The sequence below is a fragment of the Malaya genurostris genome, chromosome 2 (genome assembly GCF_030247185.1).
Source record: "Malaya genurostris strain Urasoe2022 chromosome 2, Malgen_1.1, whole genome shotgun sequence".
NCBI classification, from domain to species: Eukaryota; Metazoa; Arthropoda; class Insecta; order Diptera; family Culicidae; genus Malaya; species Malaya genurostris.
In genome coordinates this window covers 269,862,881-269,878,782 of record NC_080571.1, presented here as the reverse complement: position 1 = coordinate 269,878,782, position 15,902 = coordinate 269,862,881, and the positions used below count along the sequence as shown (strand labels likewise).

General features: G+C 37.7%; 1 protein-coding gene across 3 annotated transcripts; it reads left to right on the top strand.

The window, feature by feature from the left end:
- The first annotated feature begins 4,509 nt into the window (after nucleotides 1-4,509).
- On the top strand, nucleotides 4,510-14,984 carry LOC131429981 (uncharacterized). 3 transcript variants are annotated; one of them, XM_058594570.1, is made up of 4 exons: nucleotides 4,510-4,633; nucleotides 4,686-5,632; nucleotides 5,700-5,818; nucleotides 14,751-14,984. In XM_058594570.1, the coding sequence occupies exons 1-3, from the start codon at nucleotides 4,607-4,609 to the stop codon at nucleotides 5,785-5,787; spliced, it is 1,062 nt and encodes a 353-aa protein (XP_058450553.1). In that variant the 5' UTR covers nucleotides 4,510-4,606; the 3' UTR covers nucleotides 5,788-5,818; nucleotides 14,751-14,984. The 3 variants fall into 3 exon arrangements, with proteins under 3 accessions (XP_058450553.1, XP_058450554.1, XP_058450555.1); XM_058594571.1 differs by lacking the exon at nucleotides 14,751-14,984 and adding an exon at nucleotides 5,887-6,043; XM_058594572.1 differs by having other exon boundaries at nucleotides 4,532-4,623.
- The last annotated feature ends 918 nt before the right edge of the window (nucleotides 14,985-15,902 follow it).

The window sequence follows — 15,902 nt, the reverse complement described above, 5'->3', positions numbered from 1 at the left end:
ACAGTATATGAGTAGAACATTAAAAATATAGTATTTATTTGAAGAACATGTTACACATCGTACATTCTCGTGAATGCATTCGGAAAATCTTATTCAAAAAACAACTAAAAAAACATTTCCAACTTAGCGTACTAATAGCTGGCGAATCCTAATTATTCTTATAAATATTCTACATTCTTTACATTCTACAAAAACAAAACTTATGAAATATATTAGCACAATATTTCACTAACATTCCTTTTTCCGCTATCTTAAACCTGTTTCCTTGTGCCAGAAGTTATGTAGTTGTACAATCTGCATCCGGTCTCCTCACTTTCTCTTCAGCTTTCATTTTCCTGTAGTGATTAATCACATTGGTGAAATTATTGACGACATTTGAATTGAAATATTACTTACAACGATCTCTAATGCGAATCCTTGATCCCTTACGTTTATCTGCCCTCTCTGCGCTTATCTTGCGATTTTCTTCATTAGGAGTGAAGGTAACTTCAGAAAATTCGTTTTTTTCTAAATACTCGAAAGAGAACTGTTTCAAAAAATATGTTTAATAATGCTACTTAGAGAATTATATAAAATACTTGCCTATTTTAGAACTTATGGGTCAACATTACTTCAAAACGAAGAATTAGCCATATTTGTAATATAAATCATTTGTGTGCTTTTCTTGTTGTTTTTCACGTTGCCACGTCTATAATGCTTGAGATCTAGGATTTATTGAACTAAGAAGTCTTGAATTCACGTTTGCTTTTAGATTTTGATGCACTACTTTCATTATGTTTGTCTGTTTTCCGTATTTTTTGGAAACTGTTTGTTTATTTATGCAGGGGTTCCTTGGAAACTAGTACGTAGAAACTAAAACAGTGTTGCCCACGAAAATTATTTTTATCGATAACAAGGGGTCACTAAAATTGTGGTAACTGATGGTAAATCGTTAAAGATCACTTTTTATTCCGATTTTTCTATGGAGTGTCTGGTCGTGTCGTCGGTTACTCCCATTTTTCGTGAAACTGGCTGGTTTCTGCGATTGAGACAAATCCGCTGGTAATTTTATCGTCTCATTTACAATTTCCAGTAGTAAAAAGTTCGGAAACCATCTAAAAAAAGTACAGGTATGTAATGTCAGAGACATAACTGGATGTCGTGAATACGAATAAAATTGACACTCTTACTTTATACTTCCGAATATCAATTAGTTGATCGATTGTGTGAATTGTGCAAGTTTTGCCCTTTTACACTACTAGAATTTGAAACGATACACCTAAACATTCTGACATTAAACATTCTGACACACAAATATTACGAAAAAACCAGTATAGTTCTTTATGATAAAATATTGATGGTTCTGATAAGAACCATTTATGAAGGCGCTCGTGAAGTCCGATGGATACCATTGACAGCCGGTACTGATATGTGTTCTGTTGGAGTCTCTTGCTTCTTCCGCTTGCGGTAACAAGGTTTGTATTTCGCTTGGAGATTCCTCGATCGCACCATAATCAACACGATGACAACGACAGCCAAATTCGAAATGAATGGCTTCTGAGACGGTGCTATGCATTTTAAATAGTAAATCAGCAGGAAATTCTACAAATTGCAACTGGTTGAAAAATGGGCCGTATAGAGTACAGTGAAGTAAAATTTCGTATAGTTCTTTGGGAGTATTATTATGGTTCTAAAAAGAACCGATTTGAAGAACTCTGGAATTTGGAACTGGACCTGAGCGCAAGAACTAAATTCAGAACTTAGAACAGACTCAGAATTCAGTTGGAAGGTGCACTCTCCGTCGCTTTTGGTTGATGACGTCACTCTGACATGACACTGAGAGTTGCGACCTAAGCGTTTGAGGTTTTAACCACACAGAAGGTGTACTCTTCGTCGCTGCTGGTTGATTAAAACATTCCCACTACGTCTAATTCCATCCAACGCACAAGAAGAAATGAACGATTTTCGACCAAGGTTCCCCTTTTTTACGCATTCAGATGAAGATATGTGCCTGACTACCTCAAAATCGTCGTCCTTGCGCGAAAAAAACAAGCAAATGTAAAGAGTTTTCGCGTTGTTTTCAAAGTTTTTGAAAACTTAATTTTTGAGTTGTTTGTGGTTATCTCACAATGTTCAAGATATTTTTCTAAATTCCTGATCATATTTTCGATGAAATGGTGAAAGAATTATGTTGCTGCCGTTATTACAAGTCGAGATATTCACGATTAAGTTCTGCCCATTCTTCCATATGGCTAATTTTAAAAATGCACCCCATAGTAAAGTAAGTCGTATTCACGACAAAAACCTGTCTTTGAAAAACAGCTGGCTTATTTTTTAAATCCTTTCCCCGCTTAGTAAGAATTCCGGTAGACAGCTAAAACCTACCTATTTTCAGACCCTATCAGCTTGGTACGATATCAATCTTCAGTTCAACAACAACAGTTCATGTCAAATGTATAGGTGTGCAGTGCTGCTATTTTGGCGCGCACGATTTTGACATTTCTCTCCCCTACTTCGGAACGCGATTCGATGCGGACTCGCCTGAGGGCGATAAGTTCGCAAAAAAGGATGTTGCCGATTTTTTGTTCGGAAAACGTGAGAGCTGGATATCTTGTTAATATGACGTCTTTGCAGTTTTCCGCTTGGCAGATTCTATTGTTCTCCAGCGTAATCAGAACGTTGGCTTCTCTGGTTTTGTTGAATCGTCTTATCCTACTATAGCTGATAAGAAGACATCGCTCTTTGAATGAATGATTTGGAATGAAAGTTTAATTTTTGGTTATAAATATCTTTTGAGTATATTTGAGCTTTTTTGGTTTGTACAAAAACCACTTATTTAGTTTCAATTTCTTCGCCTTTTGCTTTCGATACACCAGTGCTTAAAGCAGCTCAAATTGAACTGTCTTCGACTAGTAGCACAGACTAACAGACATGACAGTATGAGTAAATTCTTGTACAAATAATTTTTCGTGATGCACTAGTTCCACCTATATTGTACTGCGCGAACTATTTACTATCGGTACACCCCTTGTGTTATGTGAAAGTTTTTTTACTAGTTGGTTTCCCCTCGTTTGTCAACACCGATCAGCTGCTTGCAGGGATGCCTGATTTCATCATAATATTTGAAAATGAATCATCACAATAAATTATTGGATTACGTTGATAATATATTTAACTTTTTAGCGATGTTGGAAGGTAACCATTTATTTTTCTCAACGTTGCTCATCTAGATTATTTTTTATTGTGTTGGTAATTTTCACCCGAAATTAAGTGGCGGCAGACCAGAAGCAAGTAAATATTGTAACAAAACGGGTTCGATTTTGTATTGCGTTGGATGATGAGAAGTAGCACAATTATGTATATAGTTTTGGCAATATACATTAAATCTGTATCCTGCATGAAATTCGCATGGACGTATACAAATCAATACATTACAGGTAATTCTGTATGAATGGCAACTCTGTTGGTAAATGAAAAATATAAACACTGTCTAGATGACAGACAGGATGTTTTTGATAGGGTAACGTGGCGCCATCATGACACATGTGAGTACTGTCCCAAATAAAGGAATATTCGAAATGACCGTTAAAATGATTGAAGAATCTAATTTGAGTGTCCTGTCTGTTAGTCTGTGCTAGTAGTTCCATTTAAACTATTAAGCGAACACAAAGTTTACAGTTTCTGATGAAACGTGGAGAAATGGAAATTAAATATATGCTTTTTGTACAAACCGAATCTGCTGATGAACTTATGAGTCGAAGACGAATCGTAAACATGCAAAATGGTTTTGTGCGCCTAGCATAAATTTGGGGATAAACAAAAGTTTTTCTCCTTCAAATTACCTAGAATGTTCATATTCTGCGGCGACCAATAGTCGGTCGTCACTCGTTTACAACTGAGACGTCAGAAATGATATTGCATCTTAGTGCAATATCTTTAGAACGGTTTATACGTAGTGTACATTTTGCGTTTGCTTAGTGGTTTAAAATGAATTGCTAGATGGAGAGGGCAGTTCAACTTGTACTGTTTTAAGCACTGATGAGCTTAAGGCGAAACGTAAAGAAATAGAAATTGTGTGGGTATGGAAGGTTCTATAATAATTGGTTCATAACAAGCCACGACTTCTACGATGGTGATAATTTCAGGCATTGAACTTGTACCATCATTTTGATACGGGCGTCCATAAAGAGCCCTTACAGGAGAATTATCAATACCATTTTTAATGATTACTGAGTAATGACACTTAAAATTTGTATGGAGAATTCATCATTGTTGCTCGTTCATTAAAAATGACAATACTGGTATAAGGTCTGCTAAACAGGTAAGAAGTGTTCCGGTATCGTCCTTGGGGGATTCCTTTTCGGTAGATAGTCAAATATTATTCATTTTTAAATAAAATTTAAAATTACGCGATTTTGTTTTTATCATCGTTTTGCTTGGTTCAGCCTTAATTTTACATTCGTCGTTTTGAAAATTTCATGCATGCATTTAAATTATTTAGTCATTTTTTGGTGCCGTGTACATATTTATTCATATCAAAACAAAACGAACTATTTTTATTACTAAAATTGTGTTCGAGTTTTACAATACATGGAATACTTTTAATATATTTTTACATTCACTAAATATGAATAATACGAATATGTATGGCTGGGTAAGGGAGGATATTGTTTTGTTTAATTATAATTCGACAATTTCCTTTGTAGGGTGCCAATTCTCACGGCCAATTGGGACTGGGCTTTTCTTCGGAAATGTGTGAAAGTCCGCAACTTGTTGAATCTCTTCCATTCAGTACGGATCAAATTGTGACGATAGGTGCCGGTGGTGGCCATACACTGATATGCACCGTTGACGGTCGATTATTCTCAAGCGGTTGGAACAATCGTGGGCAACTGGGCCTAGGCCATACGGATGATGTTAGTCAATTCACACTTGCGGGGCAGTACAGTTTTGTATCAGTCATCTGTGGCTGGGATGTCTCGGGAGGAATTACCGCTCAGGGAGAACTGTACCTGTGGGGGTCAAACGTGTGGCTGCAAATTGCCGATAAAGGTGTAAAATTTTACACAACACCCACCAAATTGGACCTACCAGCAGGCGAGAAAGTGAAGAAAATATGTTTCGGATTGAGACATACTTGTTTATTAACGGAGGATGGCAGTTTGTTATTGCTGGGAAAATCCAAATGGCTGCAAAATGAGGGCTTGCAGAGCATAGATTTTGGTGGAATAGATTTTTACGCTTTGAGATTCTCCGCAAAGATCGACGATGTTGTAAGTGGCGAGAATCACTTAGTTATTCTGGTGGGAAGGACAACGATAGTATGCAGAGGCGATGATAAATTTGGCCAGTGCTTAAAAGGAGTAGATGTCAACCCTCACAAACAGGAGATCATAAAACTGCAAGCGGGCTGGTCGCACTCGGGTTATTTGACAAACAACGGTCAGGTTTACCTGTGGGGTCGAAATAATTATGGCCAGCTGGGCGGGGTAGTGGATACAAGTCGTAATGGACCGTCATTGTTGAATGTCGAAAGTGATGTACGAGATTTTTGCCTGGGATCGCAGCACGGAATTGCCATCGCAGAGGAAGGTGTCCACGCTTGGGGCTGGAACGAGCACGGCAACTGCGGTACAGGAAATAACGAAAATGTGTAGGTTTTTACGGTTTGTTGCTTTCGAAGTTTTCTGATTGACTCGAAATTTTACTTTCGTTGTTAGATGGGCACCAACCAGAATGAAACATTTGAAGTCTATTGATACTGTTGTCTCTGGAGCAGCGTTTTGCTTCGCATTGCAAAAAAGATAATTTTTGTCCAGCAACAATGGAACACAATCAGGTAATTATCGTGTGTATTTGTTTCTTGAACTAAACCTGCAATAAAAGTATTTATTATATGTGCCAAAGCTCAGGTAAACCGAGAACTTTTTCGGCAATGATGGAATTGAGTACGATTATATAGGATAATTTGCGATATTGAATTGATTGTATATTGTCAAAGTGCCATATTTTTAAGATTCTAAAACTACTTTTCCGTTTTTTACAATAGCTGTTTTCCTACGGTTTTGAATAATCTCTTAATGCGATATTTGTTCCAAGATTATTGAATAAACTGATCGAGCTATATTTCGCTATGTAAAATAACAAAACCTAGAATTAAATGGATTATGATACGAGGAATGCAAAATTTCTAGAAAATATGATATCGTCAAAGTCAATAAATCCAGTTAATTAGTGTTAGTCACAGAGATGAAATATTTCGCATTTAACTTGTTGATTCCAAAATTAATTCATGCAACTTATTTACTCACTCGAACCTACCTTAAGCAATTGATCAATCCCGAATTCGACTGCCTGTTGCTATCGTTCATCAGTGAGAAATTACCAGGTATTATTATGTAAGAATAGCAGGTATGTGCATCCCCCAACATTGTACCTGGATTAGACTGACGTTTCAAGTTCGTATTCGGACTATTAGTTTACCAATGTCATTGGAACGGAGAACACAGTTTTGTCTTTCTTTTTTACCTTGAATTGAATTGCATTAAATCAAAGTGAATGTCAGTTTGTGAAAATTCTCAGTGCAATAAGTAGTACTGTTCGAAATGGCCCAACCTTGTACTTACGGATCAGTTGAAGCTTACTACAACGCTAATATTCAGGGTTTCCTGTCAAGCGGAAATCGATCACGACCGCTCTACAGATTCAGTAACCATGACCAAAGCAATGCGATATCCGTCAGCATGGATGTCGTTGCGGATTTAAATGCACGGATGACGGATATCAGGGAGGTTGAGGAAGATTTGCGCATGGAGAGCACAATATTGCGTCAGAACAACAATATTCCAATAGGGCGTTGTTCAACACCAAGTCCGGCCTACTGCGCTCACTGTGATCACCGACATCGGAGACGGTGTTGTCTGTACGTTGGTGATAGTCCGGATGACATCAATCGATATTCTGCTTGGACTCAAGAATTGGAAAAACCATCAGTGGAGCCGCAACACATTCCGCTAATTCCAGAAGCAGTCTCCGGTAACACTACTCCGTACTGGTTCCCACAATTTACCTGTGCCAATCCGGAGCAAATCAAACAATCCGAGCAACCAAAATCTTCAGTAAATGCGGCTTGGACTAAACAGTTCTACCACCCACTGCTAAGCTACGGTTTGTTTAAATCCGTGCCAGAGCGGCAACCCATGATACTGTCACCCTATCAGGAGTACATGCGGCAACTGAATCAAATGAATCAACAAAACCCTCCAGCATCGAATTATATCGGCGAACGTGCACAACACAATCAGCAAGAAACACACGAGGGTATACAATTCATTCAACAATTTCATACCTACCATGTCTACAATGGTCCAGTCTACGTTCAGCACCACAATCAGACACCTTATTACAACAGTCATCACTACTACTATCAGCGTTATCATCAGCAACAACAACAACAACAACAACAACATCAACAACAATATAGCAATTCTTACTACAATCAACAAATGCAGCAAACAGCAGCCGTGGCACAGTCCGCTCAAGCTGGTTATCAAATACAGCAGCGGTTGTCTAGTCCAGTTCAGCAACCGCACCATGCTGCCCACTACGGTAACCAAATGTCGCGGGGGAATTCCCAGGGATTTTCCTTCCCACTATGGATGTTGTTTTGTCATAGAAAAGCAAAAGTAGTCGATGGGAAACAAGCTGAACCAACGTCCGCCTATCCGGATGCAGGAGGCTTTACGGCGAATCACAACTTCTATCAAACGGGCAATTTCGGTCCTGTTCGAATGGATGTGGACGAACTGGTGACGGGATCGAATTACCACTCACAGCAATACCCTACCTCTGTACAGTTGCCGTACTTTGTGTAAGAAGTGTAGAACTATAATGGTGCGTATGAGTGATGTTAAGTATTCCGTTGCTGTTATTCAATCCATCAACAAGTTTGGTTTAATTTCGATGGGTGTGCATTCTCAAAACTGTAAAGTATTGTAGATTTTAATTGTGTGTACATGTGAATGTGTGAGAGAGATAGCGAGTCAATGTATACATAGCAAATCGTGTTCCGAGATCATTCCATCGATCGCCCCGTCTCAATGCAATAATTGCATCAAATGGACTCAAACATGACATTGGGAATAATTTTATACTTACTTCAATTTGTTACTCATTATAACATTGACTGAACATTCCAATCCATCTGAGATGGAAGGAATAACTCAAAGTGAATCAAGTATGTTGTACTTCATTTCAATAAAAAAAGGCGGGTGGGTAATGTCAGAGACATAACTGGATGTCGTGAATACGAAAACAACTGACATGTTCCTTAACACTTCCGAATATCAATTGTATGAATTATGCACGCATTCCCCTTTTTCACATTTTTCGCAAAAACAAAGAAAGCTTCACTTGATCTCGATTAATGTGAATTTCACACAGCGAAAAGTGCACAAATCTAAGCAAACTATTCTTGATTTGCAGTAAACTGAGGATATTTCCCTACGATTTGCAAACAACAAATCCTAATAGTTCTTTAGAAAACTTTTAGAGCCATCAGAACGGCTGATATTGTGCAATGCTCTCCACCGTTGTTTTTTTCCCCAATGCTAATGACTGGCAGCTGTGACGTAATCGCTCTTGTCGAAAGCGTGCAGACGACACAAAACACATCTGCTCGCAGTGGCGATACAATCCAAACTGATTCAAGTTTTGTTGAGAGGCTTGTTTCTACCTGATTTCGTTTGTAGCTTTTTCACTAATGGGCGGTCCTAACGGCTATAAAAATAGCCGCATACAGAATTTTAATGTCGATTATTTCATTTCGGATTTGCATATTTTATTGAAAGAAACTATCAATATGCTGTAGGGATTCGTTTCCAGAATTCAGAAGAGTCAAATTGCGTAATTCTCTACGACATTAAACTCTGGAACATTTTTCGCAAAAAAAGGCTTCACTTGATCTCGATTACTGTGAATTTCACACAGCGAAAAGTGCACAAATCTAAGCAAACTGTTCTTGATTTGCAGTAAACTGAGGATATTTCCCTACGATTTGCGAACAACAAATCCTAATAGTTCTTTAGAAAACTTTTAGAGCCATTAGAACGGCTGATATTGTGCAATGCTCTCCACCGTTGTTTTTTTCCCAATGCTAATGACTGGCAGCTGTGACGTAATCGCTCTTGTCGAAAGCGTGCAGACGACACAAAACACATCTGCTCGCAGTGGCGATTAAATCCAAACTGATTGAATTTTTGTTAAGAGATTTCCTTTTATGTGATTTCGTTTGTAGCTTTTTCACTAATGGGCGGCTATAAAAATAGCCGCATACAGAATTTTAATGTCGATTATTTCATTTCGGATTTGCATATTTTATTGAAAGAAACTATCAATGTGCTGTAGGGATTCGTTTCCAGCATTCAGAAGAGTCAAATTGCGTAATTCTCTACGACATTAAACTCTGGAACATTTTTCGCAAAAAAAAAGGCTTCACTTGATCTCGATTACTGTGAATTTCACACAGCGAAAAGTGCACAAATCTAAGCAAACTGTTCTTGATTTGCAGTAAACTGAGGATATTTCCCTACGATTTGCGAACAACAAATCCTAATAGTTCTTTAGAAAACTTTTAGAGCCATTAGAACGGCTGATATTGTGCAATGCTCTCCACCGTTGTTTTTTTCCCACTGCTAATGACTGGCAGCTGTGACGTAATCGCTCTTGTCGAGAGCGTGCAGACGACACAAAACACATCTGCTCGCAGTGGCGATTGAATCCAAACTGATTGAATTTTTGTTAAGAGATTTCCTTTTATGTGATTTCGTTTGTAGCTTTTTCACTAATGGGCGGTCCTAACGGCTATAAAAATAGCCGCATACAGAATTTTATTGTCGATTATTTCATTTTGGATTTGCATAATTTATTGAAAGAAATTATCAATATGCTGTAGGGATTCGGTTCTAGCATTCACAAGGACCAAATTGAGGAACTCAATTTGGTCCGTCGCTGCTGGTTGATGATTCCACTCCCACGACGTCTGCTTCCATCGAACGCACGAAAAGAAATGATCGATTTTCGACCACGGTTCCCCTTTTATACGCATTCAGTTGAAGATATGTGCCTGACTACCTCAAAATCGTCGTCCTTGCGCGAAAAACCCAAGCGAAAGTAAGGTGTTTTCCGCGTTGTTTTCAAATTTTAAGAAAACTTAATTTTTGAGTTGTTTGTGGTTATCGCACACTGTTCAAAATATTATCCTGAATTCCTGATCATATTTTTGATGAAATGGTGAAAGAATTATGTTGCTACCATTAATACAAGACGAGATATTCACGATTAAGTTCTGCCCATTCTTCCATATGGCTAATTTTGAAAAGGCGCCCCATAGTAAAGTAAGTCGTATTCACGACAATAACTCAGAACCAATCAGGATGCTTGGTTGTGATGTCAAGGTATGTGGGTAAGACTAAAAATAGAGCTACGAGAAATATAAATAAACAACGCTCTGTTTAATTGCATTGTTTTCTGAGATGCGTTGAATCGCATCCCAGGATATCTAAAATAATAGAACTATTCCAATGATTGGAGAAGATTTGCATTTTTTTTTCAATCCTGTCTTATCATCTAGCGATATAACGAATATAAATCGTATGAATCATCAAAAGTCATCTGTCGCTGTGCGGCTCGGCAGAATTTTTCTAAGTCCGACAGCATCTTCAAGGAGCGACACTGTCGGGTGATGGCCGGCCAGTGGCAGCTCTATCTGAATCCGACCACAAAAACTGAAAAAATTGTCATTTAGGGGTTAGCCAAATTTTGTGCTAGGGCACATAACCGTTTTCATTATTTTTACGTTTCGTCTTTGACTCATCAGTGCAGAGCAGTTCAAATTGAACTGCTTAGTACTAAACTCGGCAGTTCAATTTGAACCGCTAAGCAGACGTAAAGTTTCTGCTACTTACAGAACACTTTTTGTTTTGCAACGAAGTGCAATGTCTTTTCTGACGTGCCGAACGAAAACGTGTTTTCGACTTTTTCTGGCCGATGCAGGTATGGTCATTTAGGGGTTAGCCAAATTTTGTGCTAGGGCACATAACCGTTTTCATTATTTTTACGTTTCGTCTTTGACTTTGAATAGTCGAAAACACGTTTTCGTTCGGCACGTCAGAAAAGACATTGCACTTCGTTGCAAAAGAAAAAGTGTTCTGTAAGTAGCAGAAACTTTACGTCTGCTTAGCGGTTCAAATTGAAATGCCGAGTTTAGTACTAAGCAGTTCAATTTGAACTGCTCTGCACTGATGAGTCAAAGACGAAACGTAAAAATAATGAAAAAATTGGCAATGTGACTGAAACTTCATTAAAAAAAAGATATTTCAGTTTGTTTTATTATTGATGATATATAATGGAGCTAGTTTTTTGAAAACTTGTTAGTAAATTTTTCTAGTTTGCTGATCTTGTTAGTTACTGATCACCTAAACTTACTTTGGATATACCGAATCGGAAGCCTGATTTTTGGTTTTGAAGCAACGGAAGAATTCAATATATTCTCTGTAGTAGATTGACAGTGTCTTTTTAAGTGAACAACCCCTGTCAAGTCCAACATCGGACTTGAGAAGTATCCGGGCCGTCAGCAATAAAGTTACTTTGTTGCCAAAAATTTTATTGTCATTCGAATGAGATTTCACTACATGTAATTTACGCTGGTTTGTTTGCATTTGCAATGAGTTTTTTGAGGTTAGCTATTGTTCGTACAAAACCTAATTTCAACCGACCCTAAGGCTGGGAATAGCTGTTTTAGATGATTGTGAGGTAATATGGTTCAACATTAAACGAACATACGGTATAATCCATGAAAATAGCATTACTAGGTTTTTTACCGTTACTGCTAACCTCAATCGGATGAACACATTTTGACAATTCAGTGGTACTGTTTGAAAATAGACTTTTTTGTTTGTTTGTCTGTTGACACACGGATGAGAACGTTCACGGTCCATATCGCCTAAATAGAGTTTCAAAACATTTGTTAACGATTCGTTTCAGAGATTTATTGAATAAAAGTGGCTAGTTGTGAAGTGTAAAGTTGATTGTTTGTATCATTACATAATTTTTATTCTAATTTAGCTATTGGTTGAACTCATGGACGCAGCTGGGATCAGAACTAAGTCTTGAAAGGGGCCTTTATTAAATTGAAACTCCAATTTTCTTTATGAAATGATAAATAAGTTCCATGTATGAAAGGTCACGACAAGCAAGAATGTCTCGAACTGGGATATTGGATAGTTTACCTTGGGTACGCAAAGAATTTATTAGTTGAGATCTGACATCACGATACTCCACGCATGTCCAAACGACATGATCAATATCCCGATAACCTTCTCCGCAAGCACAATGATTAGTCTCGGAGAGCCCAATTCGAAGGAGATGTGCATCTAACGTGTAGTGATTGGACATGAGTCTGGACATCACACGAATGAAATCCCTACTCACATCCAGTCCCCTGAACCATGCATTTGTCGATATTTTCGGAATAATTGAGTGCATCCACCGACCCAGATCATCTGTATCCCAAGATGCTTGCCAGCTGGCAAGTGTTCTTTGGCGAGACGAACTATAGAATTCGTTGAAAGCAATCGGTCGCTCATAAATTTCACCCTCAATAGCACCACGTTTGGCTAAATTATCGGCTCTTTCATTGCCTGGAATGGAGCAATGAGCCGGGACCCAGACTATAGTGATTAGATAATTATTATTCAATATGTCGTTCAGACACTGTTTTATTTTACCCAAGAAAAACGGTTCATTTTTGCCAGCAGCGATTGAGCGAATGGCTTCAATTGCACTCAGACTATCTGTGAAGAGGAAATAATGGTTTGGAGATAATGTGACGATTACACTCAAACTATAATGAACTGCTGCTAGCTCTGCTATATAAACAGATGCAGGTTCTTGAAGCCTAAATGAGGCCGAAACATTATTGTTGAACATACCAAACCCTGTCGCTTCTTCAATTCGCGATCCGTCCGTGTAAAACATTTTCTCAGAGTCAATATGCCTGAACTTACTTGAAAATATTTTTGGGATTTCCGTCGAGAGTAGATGATCCGGGATTCCACGCACTTCACGCTGCATGGATGTATCGAAAAATAAAGTTGAGTCAGGGGCACTTAGGATGCTGACACGGATAGGAATATATCTTGAAGGGTTGATTTCCTGTGACATATGGTTAAAATATACTGTCATAAATTTTGTTTGAGATCGAAGCTCGACTAGTCGTTCGAAATTATTAATTACCATGGGATTCAGCACCTCACATCTTATTAGCAGGCGTGATGAAAGCTCCCAAAATCGATCTTTTAATGGAAGAACTCCCGCCAGAACTTCAAGACTCATTGTATGTGTCGAGTGCATGCAGCCTAAGGCAATTCGCAAACAACGGTACTGAATTCGCTCAAGTTTGATAAAATGAGAGTTTGCAGCGGAACGAAAACAAACGCATCCATATTCCATCACTGAAAGTATCGTTGTTTGATACAATTTTATTAGATCTTGCGGATGAGCACCCCACCAAGATCCTGTTATTGTTCGAAGAAAATTTACTCTTTGTTGGCATTTCGTTATCAGATACCTAATGTGTCCTCCCCACGTGCATTTGGAATCAAACCACACCCCAAGGTATTTGAAAGTCAAAACCTGTTGGATCATTCTTCCCATCATATGAAGCTGAAGCTGCGCGGGATCATGCTTTCTTGAAAAGACGACCAGCTCTGTTTTTTCCGCAGAGAATTCGATACCAAGATGAATAGCCCAATCGGACAAGTTATCTAAGGTATCTTGCAATGGTTTATGCAGATCAATAGCTTTGGGCCCAGTAACTGAAACCACGCCATCATCTGCCAATTGCCTTAGTGTACATGGGGTTACTAGACAGCTGTCAATGTCATTCACGTAAAAATTATAGAGGAGCGGACTGAGTGTAAAGTTGATTGTTTGAGATGTGTTTCTCGATTTTGTTTAAACTTGTTTGTAAACAGTACCGCTGAACTGTCAAGGATGAATTCCTTTTCATTTGTGACGATAAAAAATCTAATCGAACTGTCACGAAGGCGTGTTCATTTAGCGGCCCTTACACGAGTCATTAAAAATGTCATTACTAAAAAATAATATCATTTAAATGAACGTGTAAAAGTGCAGTAATGACGAGATTTCTATCAAATTTGAAATACATCATTACTTAGTCATCATTAAAAATGACAAAAATAATGCTCGTGTCGCTTTTGAGACGACACGATAAATAAAATCTACCGCACAATATTAGGTTTTGCACGAACATGACATAACCTCACAAAAATGAACAGAATGAACTTTTTTTTGACAGTCGACGTGTACTTGTTTACAGTTTAAAAGTTCATCAGAAGTTCATCGTTCGAATGTGAAAATTGCAAGTCACCTCACACTCAACAGATTCATACATATATCGCTCCTTGATGCTGGAAACACATACAGGGCAATCTTTTTAGTTATTTTCACTGTGGAATACGTTTTTAACAGGCACTTTTTCGTCATTTTTTCAATTTTTAACTTGCAGCCGCAAAACAAAACAAGTACACGGCAACTGTCAAAGATGAACTTGATTCATCAGCAGTTCATTTGTGTTGTCATTGTGCAAAACCTAATTATTATGAAAATTTTGTTGTCATGGCGTTTGCAAGAATTAATTTTTTTGACATTCGACTATAATCATTCCTGCAACTGAGTTTTTTTGTTTTCAGGTTAACTGTTTGCTTGGTGATTGTCTGAGTGCTTGAGAAAGTTTAATGCCCAATAATTAGAGCGAAACGTAAGAAGAATCTAAAGTTGTTGCTAGCAAGAGGTTACATTTATGGATATAACAAGGCTTCATTTATAGACATAACAAGGCTACATTTATGGACATAACAAGGAGCACAAGTAATACAAATATTTGTAAATAATGAATTTGTAAATAAAACAGAATAGATATATTCGATCATTGTTGGTCTCCTTTTTTCCGAATTTTCATTTTTTATTCCACAACCCCAGAAGTTTATTTCTCAAATTGATATTCAACGAGTGCTAGATTTTTTGCGTTAGGTCTCGTCAGTCACTTTTTGGTCAATCGGAATCGAACCCAGGTAGTCTGTATGAAAAATGATGGTCTTATTCACCATACTCGTTCCTCATCAATTAATTCTATATTCTAAGAATATCCGAACCTTCCATTCGCACACGACACGTGCTCTCTTGGTTTGCATGAACGACTACTGCAGTTAACCAAACGGTGTTTATAGCTTAGAATATTTTATTTCTTCAAATTCTCCTTCAAATGATCAATCAAAGCGATACTTTTCCATTAATACGAGTCTTAGCTATACACTCAAGTCCGCATAAATCTGGTACTTCGCATAAAAAACTGCTGAACTTGAGAAATTTGTATAAAAATTCCGCCTAATTTCACAATTTTTAACCAGATGTCTTGAATGTTCAAGAAACGCCAAGATCTGGTCTATTCTAAAAAAACAATTTTCAAAACAATTTTCAAAACAATTTTTTTTCGAGATGACAGTTCTCGACCAAAACTTCGCATAAATTATGATAAATCTCGACCAAACTTCGCATAAATCTGAAACTTTGCATACAAGAAACGCATAACTCTAAAACCTCACAAAGAAAAGTCGCATATAAAAACTGCATAGAAATCCCATTTAAAGACTTGAGTGTAGATGTTAAAAACCTGACCATTTCAATGCGGTTTCATACACAAATTTTCTAGACGTATTATCTCATTATGGAATTCATTATGGGTGTTCGTATTCTAAAAATATATTGCCGATTGTATCGGACATTCATGTCATTTTCACATTCATTCAGACATGTTGTCCTATTACTCAAATTTGAGTACTAGT